At 34.7% G+C, this 10,000-nt stretch overlaps 1 protein-coding gene and 3 non-coding genes across 4 annotated transcripts in view; 3 read left to right on the forward strand and 1 right to left on the reverse strand.

Moving 5' to 3' along the window:
* Nucleotides 1-975: 975 nt before the first annotated feature.
* TRNAY-GUA (transfer RNA tyrosine (anticodon GUA)) lies at nucleotides 976-1,059 on the forward strand. Its single transcript has one exon. It is a non-coding gene; the product is annotated as a tRNA-Tyr (tRNA).
* A 491-nt stretch (nucleotides 1,060-1,550) lies between these two features.
* Nucleotides 1,551-1,624, forward strand: TRNAD-GUC (transfer RNA aspartic acid (anticodon GUC)). The gene has a single exon. It is a non-coding gene; the product is annotated as a tRNA-Asp (tRNA).
* Nucleotides 1,625-3,984: 2,360 nt separating this feature from the next.
* On the reverse strand, nucleotides 3,985-4,056 carry TRNAC-GCA (transfer RNA cysteine (anticodon GCA)). Its single transcript has one exon. It is a non-coding gene; the product is annotated as a tRNA-Cys (tRNA).
* Nucleotides 4,057-6,509: 2,453 nt separating this feature from the next.
* LOC149509045 (DNA-directed RNA polymerase subunit beta') overlaps nucleotides 6,510-10,000 on the forward strand; it is a 4,899-nt gene continuing 1,408 nt past the window's right edge. Inside the window, exons 1-2 of the mRNA XM_089757782.1 lie at nucleotides 6,510-8,993; nucleotides 9,771-10,000. The exon at nucleotides 9,771-10,000 is cut by the window's right edge and continues 1,408 nt beyond it. Of these exons, the coding sequence (XP_089613908.1) occupies nucleotides 8,541-8,993; nucleotides 9,771-10,000 (683 nt within the window). The 5' untranslated portion in view covers nucleotides 6,510-8,540. The remainder of the gene's footprint in view (nucleotides 8,994-9,770) is intronic.

The following is a 10,000-nucleotide window of genomic DNA, read 5'->3' on the forward strand; positions in this document are numbered from 1 at the left end:
ATATAAGTATAAGTTATATATATATAAGTATATGCAGTAGACTCATAGTGGCTAGTAGCTCATTCAGGAATGAGAATTCTAATTTACTTAACGTGTAGAGGGTAAAATGGGTTTATTGATATTGGATTTGATAAATATCAATGCAATGAATTGTTTCAAGGCCGATCATAATTGGCTTATCAGAACAGAACGAAATTCATTTATTTGATTTGATTAATAGATGTACCTTAGCAATTCGACATGGATCCAATATATTTTATCGAAACATGTGATGAAGAGATTTGCTTTGTCCACCGAACCCAATTTTTAGAAAAAAAAAAAAACACACATAATTTTCGATAACTTCTTGCTCCCTCTTCCCAAAATTCCAGATTTACTTTTTGTTAATTTCCTGGCTTAGTGTGAGATAGAAATACGCCTGTCTCGTCTTAATCTTAATAATGAGTGAATCAATGAATGAAAGTGGAAGAAATGAAGAATGAAAGTGGAAGAAATGAAGTTTAACTCCCCTTTTTATGTTTATGTCAGACCAATCACTTCCCGAAAGGATCTTATACTTTGTATTATTAATATAATCTAGTTTCTTTTTATAATATCGATTTATATAATATAATAATATAATAGATTGAATTTATCTAATTTATTTCTATATCTAATTTATTTCTATATAGAATAGAGTGGCGATTCAAATGAATGATTTATGAGTATAAATCATGAATCAAAAATGGAAAATCATAAAAGATGGAAAAAGCTTTCGGATCTAGTCATATCATTCCATTATATTGACAATTTCAAAAAACTGTTCATACTATGAGCATAGTATGATGTCGGTCAGGCAAATATGCCCCCATCGTCTAGCGGTTCAGGACATCTCTCTTTCAAGGAGGCAGCGGGGATTCGACTTCCCCTGGGGGTAGGGTACTACGAAAGGAAGTTGATCATGGATTATCAATAAACCTATAATTGATTCTTCCTGGGTCGATGCCCGAGCGGTTAATGGGGACGGACTGTAAATTCGTTGGCAATATGTCTACGCTGGTTCAAATCCAGCTCGGCCCAATAATTCGCTGATCCGCCATAACATAAAATGCCCATTTTTTTGTATTTTGTTTTCCAGAAAAGCCAAACAAAAAAATTAGGGAAGAATAAAAAAAGTCCAATTTTCTGATATATCCATCCCTACCGCTATTTGTTTTTTATTTGTTCTATTTATTTGTTCCCATAAATTCTGACCTTGATAATGATCTAGATTCATATCAGGATCATTAAGTATAAAGTTTAATGAAAAGAAAGAGTAAAGTAAAGAAAAAAGACTCTTTTTTTTTTTTCATTTTAAAATTGATTATCGATCGATTTGGCAATAACGAAAGGATTACTAGTAACTAGTAATCCGCGTTGCTCTCACTAAAGCGCATACCCGTATGGATATCAATATATCACTCGCGCCTTTGTTTGTTACAACACGGCGATTCGAATCTAAAATTTAAATAGAAAATGGCTTGAATGAAATCATAAGAATATCTATGCTGTACACTTTTCTTTATTGCCCTGGGATTGTAGTTCAATTGGTCAGAGCACCGCCCTGTCAAGGCGGAAGCTGCGGGTTCGAGCCCCGTCAGTCCCGACGGATACAATAAAAAAAAAATACATCAATTGATCCCTCCATTTTCTGTGAAAGGGAATACAAATGAAAGAATTTCATTCCCAAGGATAGCCTTTTTTATTTATTTTTTCCTTTCCATTTTTTGTTGGGGTTTATTTGTAAACTATTTGTAAACGGTGAAAGTGGAAAAGCAGTCAGATGATACATCATCAGATGATTGTACAAGGAAGGCGGTAGATTATCGAAAAGAAAGAGTGGAAAAGAATATATAGAAATAAAGGAAAGGAATTCTTATTGGGCCAGGAATCCAATTTTGTATTCGGTGTGGATAAAAGAGCTTCCTATGTTATACTATTCAATTCTCGACGGTGAATCGATTTGATAGCTTAGATATTGTTATTCATGATATTGATCCGATTCGATGTCATTGAAATGTAAGTCATCGCATTGAATTTACAAGCGACAAATTTATCATCTCTATGGGATTAAATCCCGAGTTATTGCGAAGTAAAAAAAACAATGAAATTATGGAAGTAAATATTCTCGCATTTATTGCTACAGCGCTGTTCATTCTAGTTCCTACCGCCTTTTTACTTATAATATACGTAAAAACTGTCAGTCAAAGTGATTAATTTGAATGAAACTTGACTTTTTATCAAGGATTTAAGAAAAAAAGGATTCCAATTTCACGTCTTAAATAAATTAAATAAAATGAATGGACTAGAATCAGCAGTATCCTATCAAACTCGATAGTATGGTAGAAAAAAAATATGAATCTTTCTACCATACTATCCATATCTATTATTGTAATGTATAAAGATACAAGCTTAATATAGATGAATCTACAATATGTATCTTCATACATGTCGATATCAATTAAATATATGTAATGAAATATATGTAATGTACATAGTATCTCAATTTTATTTCTTCGCTTGATCTATTTTATTTGTGTTGATTTCAATCAATCTGAAATAATTGAAAGGCAAGTCTTACGATTTTCTAATTCTTTCATTTCATGGAACCGATTTTTAATTTAACTTCTTTTCTTTGATCCATGATATGAAATGAGTCAATAAAGCATGGCATAAATAAAATTCCTAAAATAATAAATAAAACAGGGGGTAAGTGTGCAATATGTGACTACACTAAGGCAAGATCTTATTAAATAAAAGAACTACTTTTTTTCTCTTTGAACAGTAACAGTAAAGAGGGAAGGAAATAAAAACAAACAAATACAGAAAAAAAAAAGGGGGGGGGGTTCCTTGTCCCTCATTGTCCATATATAACTCTGGTAAGAGCTGGTTCATCAAAATAGAAAATTTAGGAAGAATTCTTTTTTTTTTTTAATAAATTGCCTATCATCCGTATCCCTTTTACTTTCGAAATACGAACATGGGAATTATTGAAATGTTTGTTTGATTTTGATTGAAAGGGTATTATTCATAGAATACATTACTCCACTAGAATCCAAGAATTTCGAAATGAAGACTAATAAAATAGTTAAAAAGGCTTTGCAAAACGATCTAGAAAACAATTGATACGGTTTGATTCCTCAACCCAATTAGAAGTACCCCTAGAGTCCACTTCTTCCCCATACTACGAGTGAAAGGGAAAATGTAAAGACTACCATTAAGGCAGCCCAAGCAAGACTTACTATATCCATGTGTATTATGTCCCCTAATTTCTATGAATATGAAACAAATAGGAAGGAATTTTTCCATTATTGTTCACTAATAATAGTGGAATTACCGGTGCAGAGTCAAAAGGAAAAGGGAATTCTGACACACCACCGTTGATGAAACACTTCAATAAATCCGCTTATAACAAGTTCTTATATGATTTCTAGTAAAATCGAGAACCATTAAGCACAAGCAAAATACGCAGTAACACTTTTGGAAGTATCAAAAGAATGTTACTCACATGTAGCAATAATAAGACTTCTTCTTTCTTTTGGTGTCCCTTATTAAGTAAAAGCCAATTATCCATCCAATCTAATATTGATTGGATGCCTGAACACTCAGAGACTTTCATCAGTCTGTATACAAAGTATCTTCCAACCCTTCTACAACCATTCATTAGTTAATTAAACACTCCCGTTATCCAATCTAATTCAAGACTCCGATAGTAGCCCCTCTATTAGTAGGGGAGGGGCTACCATATCAAGATTTACTCATTCCCTTCCACTACTCTAGTTTTTCCTTGAATCCTAGACGTAAGGATTTACAACACTTTAGAAAACAAAACCTCCGGAAGTTTATAATCAAGTTTATAATCAAGAAAGTATCAAGAGTCCTTTTCTTACACTTGTTTTTGCCGGAGAAAATTGGTCGAGTTATATCAGCAAAACAGAATATAGGATTTCGCGTTTTTTGTTGATCAGGCGACACCCGGATTTGAACTGGGGAATAAGGGATTTGCAGTCCCCCGCCTTACCGCTCGGCCATGTCGCCAAAAGGCTACAAACAAAAAAATGAGAGTATCCCCTTTTTATTTTTAGATTGGATCCATACCTTCAATTGGTTATAGTATCTCAAGACACACAATATCTAAAAACAAAAACTTTCCCTTTCTTTTTTCTTTTCTATTGAAAAAGAAAATGTGGATTCTCAGTTACAAAAGTAAAAATGCAGGACAAAAAAATTGGAACCATTAACTATTAACTATTGACGGCAAATTTATGGACGATTCTTCTTCACTTGTCTTTCTCTAATGGTATAAGAAAATAAAAATGGATACATAACTAATTAGTATTGATTTTTTTTTTCAATTTTTCAATTCAATAAAAAAACTTTCTTAATTTCAATTATAAATTATATAATTATAAATTATATTATAATAATATAACAGCAATTATGAGTCTATGTAAACCCCCGAACATAAGTTGTTACACAGCTCTAGTTATCTAATGAGGTATTTTATCTATCTAGATATGATGTCCATAGGGAATCAGCAAGAAATTATCGTGTTTCAATTTTTCATTGAATAGATTAAAATTAAAGAAAAAATAGAATTTTTGATAGAGCACGCCATGTGTTGTCTCCACTAGAGAGCTATAATGGAATAAAAAGAAAAGAGGAAAGACATATATAAATAGAAATGCTATATCTGCATATGTTTAATAAATACAAGCCCTCTTTTCGTACGCACTTCAATCATATTCTAAATATTCTACTAAAAAATAAAAAACTAAAAAAATGGGTAAAAACATCTCTCTTCTCTGCGAATCATTTTTTGAACAGAACAATGGAATCTATGAAAAAATTAAGTGCTAGAAAAATCAACTCTCTCCCGATATATATTTTATGATTATTTTGTCTTTATCTCAACGAACAGATCAAATCAGGAATTCATTTCATTTTTCTGGTATTCAATCGGATTGGAATATGGAATATCATAATAATGGTAGAAATTGAATTATTATTTTTTTTTTTGATATTCTATACAAAACTCCATAAGGCTAAATGGCATTTATCAATTCTTTTATGTAGCTGTTTGTTATAAATATAAATTAAAATTTGAGTATAATTTTTCTTCTTCCGTTCATACGCATTTCATACATTCCATATATATTATATGGTATATGGAGTTAGATAAAATTTCATGTGATTCAGTAAACAGAATAGAAATTCAATTCCATCATTATTAGATCGATTCATATGATTCGATGAAGAATGAGAAAAGAATGGGATTTTTTTGATAAATGGGAAATTCAAAATGCTCGGGAATGAAAATGGGGGAAATGTATACAATACCTGGGTTGAATCAGATACAATTTGAAGGATTTTGTGGGTTCATGGATCGGGGCTTAACAGAAGAACTTGATAAGTTTCCAAAAATTGAAGATACAGATCAAGAAATTGAATTTCAATTATTTGTGGAAACATATCAATTGGTGGAACCGTTGATAAAAGAAAGGGATGCTGTATATGAATCACTCACATATTCTTCTAAATTATATGTATCCGCAGGATTAATTTTGAAAACCAGTAAGGATATGCAAGAACAAACAATTTTTATTGGAAACATTCCTTTAATGAACTCCCTCGGAACTTCTATAGTAAATGGAATATACAGAATTGTGATCAATCAAATATTGCAAAGCCCCGGTATCTATTATCGATCAGAATTGGATCCTAACGGAATTTCGGTCTATACTGGTACCATAATATCAGATTGGGGGGGGAGGTTCGAATTAGAGATTGATAGAAAAGCAAGGATATGGGCTCGTGTAAGTAGGAAACAGAAAATATCTATTCTAGTTCTATCATCAGCTATGGGTTCGAATCTAAGAGAAATTCTAGAGAATGTTTGCTACCCTGAAATTTTCTTGTCTTTCCTGACCGATAAGGAAAAAAAAAAAATTGGGTCAAAAGAAAATGCCATTTTGGAGTTTTATCAACAATTTTCTTGTGTAGGCGGGGATCCGGTATTTTCTGAATCCTTGTGTAAGGAATTACAAAAGAAATTCTTTCAGCAAAGATGTGAATTAGGAAGGATTGGTCGACGAAATATGAACCAGAGACTGAATCTTAATATACCTCAGAACAATACATTTTTGTTACCGCGAGATATATTGGCAGCTGCGGATCATTTGATTGGAATGAAATTTGGAATGGGTACACTTGACGATATGAATCATTTGAAAAATAAGCGTATTCGTTCTGTAGCGGATCTCTTACAAGATCAATTCGGATTGGCTCTGGTTCGTTTAGAAAATGTAGTTAGAGGAACTATATGCGGAGCAATTAGGCATAAATTGATACCGACTCCTCAGAATTTGGTAACTTCGACTCCATTAACAACCACTTATGAATCCTTTTTCGGATTACACCCATTGTCTCAAGTTTTGGATCGAACAAATCCATTGACACAAATAGTTCATGGGGAGAAAATTGAGTTATTTGGGCCCCGGAGGATTGACCGGGCGAACTGCTAATTTTCGGATACGAGATATCCATCCTAGTTACTATGGACGCATTTGCCCAATTGACACGTCTGAAGGAATCAATGTTGGACTTATTGGATCCTTAGCAATTCATGCCAGGATTGGTCGTTGGGGGTCTCTAGAAAGTCCATTTTATAAAATATTTGAGAGATCAAAAAAAGCACAGATGCTTTATTTATCCCCAAGTCGAGATGAATATTATATGGTAGCGGCAGGAAATTCTTTGGCCTTGAATCAGGGTATTCAGGAAGAACAGGTTGTTCCGGCTCGATACCGCCAAGAATTCCTGACTATTGCATGGGAACAAGTTCATCTTCGAAGTATTTTTCCTTTTCAATATTTTTCTATGGGAGCTTCCCTCATTCCTTTTATCGAGCATAATGACGCGAATCGGGCTTTAATGAGTTCTAATATGCAACGCCAAGCAGTTCCGCTTTCGCGTTCCGAGAAGTGCATTGTTGGAACTGGGTTGGAACGCCAATTGGCTCTAGATTCAGGGGTTCCCGCTATAGCCGATCAAGAGGGAAAGATCATTTCTACCGATACTGACAAGATTATTTTATCGGGTAATGGGGATACTCTAAGCATTCCATTAGTTATGTATCAACGTTCCAACAAAAATACTTGTATGCATCAAACTCCCCGGGTTCAGCGGGGTAAATGCATTAAAAAGGGACAGATTTTAGCGGATGGTGCCGCTACGGTTGGTGGCGAACTCGCTTTGGGCAAAAACGTATTAGTAGCTTATATGCCATGGGAAGGTTACAATTTTGAGGATGCGGTACTCATTAGCGAGCGTCTAGTATATGAAGATATTTATACTTCTTTTCACATACGAAAATATGAAATTCAGACTCATGTGACAAGCCAAGGTCCTGAAAGAATCACTAACGAAATATCGCACCTAGAAGCCCATTTACTCCGCAATTTAGACAAAAATGGAATTGTGATGCTGGGATCTTGGGTGGAGACGGGCGATATTTTAGTAGGTAAATTAACGCCTCAGGTGGCGAAAGAATCATCATATGCTCCAGAAGATAGATTATTACGGGCCATACTTGGGATTCAGGTATCCACTTCAAAGGAAACTTGTCTAAAATTACCTATAGGTGGGAGGGGTCGAGTCATCGATGTGAGATGGATCCAGAAAAAAGGGGGTTCTAGTTATAATCCGGAAACGATTCGTGTATATATTTCACAGAAACGCGAAATGAAAGTAGGCGATAAAGTAGCCGGAAGACATGGAAATAAGGGTATCATTTCCAAAATTTTACCTAGACAGGATATGCCTTATTTGCAAGACGGAAGACCTGTTGATATGGTCTTCAACCCATTAGGAGTCCCTTCACGAATGAATGTGGGACAGATATTTGAATGCTCGCTTGGGTTAGCAGGGAGTCTACTAGATAGACATTATCGAATAGCACCGTTTGATGAGAGATATGAACAAGAGGCTTCGAGAAAACTAGTGTTTTCCGAATTATATGAAGCCGGTAAGCAAACAGCGAATCCATGGGTATTTGAACCCGAGTATCCAGGAAAAAGCAGACTATTTGATGGAAGAACGGGGGACCCTTTTGAACAACCTGTTATAATAGGAAAACCTTATATCTTGAAATTAATTCATCAAGTTGATGATAAAATACATGGGCGTTCCAGTGGACATTATACACTTGTTACACAACAACCACTTAGAGGAAGGTCCAAGCAAGGAGGACAACGGGTAGGAGAAATGGAGGTTTGGGCTCTAGAGGGATTTGGTGTTGCTCATATTTTACAAGAAATGCTTACTTATAAATCTGATCATATTAGAGCTCGCCAAGAAGTACTTGGTACTATGATCATTGGAGGAACAATACCTAAACCTGAAAATGCTCCAGAATCTTTTCGATTGCTCGTCCGAGAATTACGATCTTTGGCTCTGGAACTGAATCATTTCCTTGTATCTGAGAAGAACTTCCAGATTAATAGGAAGGAAGCTTAATCGGAATGAATCAGAATTTGTCTTCTATGATCGACCGATATAAACATCAACAACTCCGAATTGGCTCAGTTTCTCCCCAACAAATAAGTGCTTGGGCCAATAAAATCCTACCTAATGGAGAAACCGTTGGAGAGGTGACAAAACCCTATACTTTTCATTACAAAACCAATAAACCGGAAAAGGATGGATTATTTTGTGAAAGAATTTTTGGACCTATAAAAAGTGGAATTTGCGCTTGTGGAAATTATCGAGTAATTGGAAATGAAAAGCAGGGCCCTAAATTTTGTGAACAATGCGGAGTTGAATTTGTTGATTATCGGATACGAAGATATCAAATGGGATACATAAAACTGGCATGTCCAGTAACTCATGTATGGTATTTGAAACGTCGTCCTAGTTATATCGCCAATCTTTTAGATAAACCTCTTAAAGAATTAGAGGGTCTAGTATACTGCGATGTGTGATTTGATCGAAATTATGATTTTACCGATTAGCAATGAGAAACTGTCATCCCATTCAATCGAATTGGGATGCCCTGGATCTGACATGACATGTCTCTTGGGAGGAGTAACATGAAGCTCAGAATTATGGGTGTATTCAATACTCCCAAATAAAAAGGGAATTGGTCTATGGTCGAGTCAGTAAAAATAAATAAATAGGAATTTTGAGTTGTACCTCGTGAAAAAAAAAGACTTCTTTCTTTTGTGGAATTAACCATTCTCATTTCTTTTAGTTCTTTTAGAAAGAAATGAAATTATGTTCAAGTAAACAAATATGTCATGGTTGCAGGAGTCTATACATCGCATATAGGCTTAGGCTTTAAGTTAAGGGCATCGTGGTATAACCGTCGAGGTAAGGTAAGGCAGGACCTAAGAGATCGAATGGAAGGGTACATAGACAAGTAAATCCCTTATGACACTCCTTTAATTTAAGAGGATTCATCATTCGAGGGGAAGTAGACTACTCAAGAATTTCACATTTCATTTATGTCCTAATTTCGAATTGAATAAAGAATTAAGAAAATATAAATCAATAAAAGAAGAATGAATCAATGAAATGTTTCTTTGGAACTTGAGTAAAGAGTAGACCTTTTTTTGGGGGGGGTTCTAGAATTTGAAAGCGAGAACTCCTTTCTTTATCTTTATTTGGTGTAACTACTTGAGCCGGATGAGAGGAAACTCTCATGTCCGATTTTGAGGGGGGGGGGGAGAGATCCTGTAGGGCCCTATCCTAATTTTGCTTTTGCTAGGCCCATCGCTAAAAAACCTACTTTCTTACGATTACGAGGTTCATTCGAATATGAAATTCAATCCTGGAAATACAGTATCCCACTTTTTTTTACTACCCAAGGTTTCGATACATTTCGAAATCGAGAAATTTCTACTGGAGCAGGTGCTATTCGAGAACAATTAACCGATCTAGATTTGCGAATTCTTATCGATTATTCGTTGGTCGAATGGAAAGA

The sequence above is a fragment of the Durio zibethinus genome, unplaced genomic scaffold (assembly GCF_047325235.1).
Source record: "Durio zibethinus cultivar Kanyao isolate XHJ-2024 unplaced genomic scaffold, ASM4732523v1 HiC_scaffold_258, whole genome shotgun sequence".
Taxonomy (NCBI): Eukaryota; Viridiplantae; Streptophyta; class Magnoliopsida; order Malvales; family Malvaceae; genus Durio; species Durio zibethinus.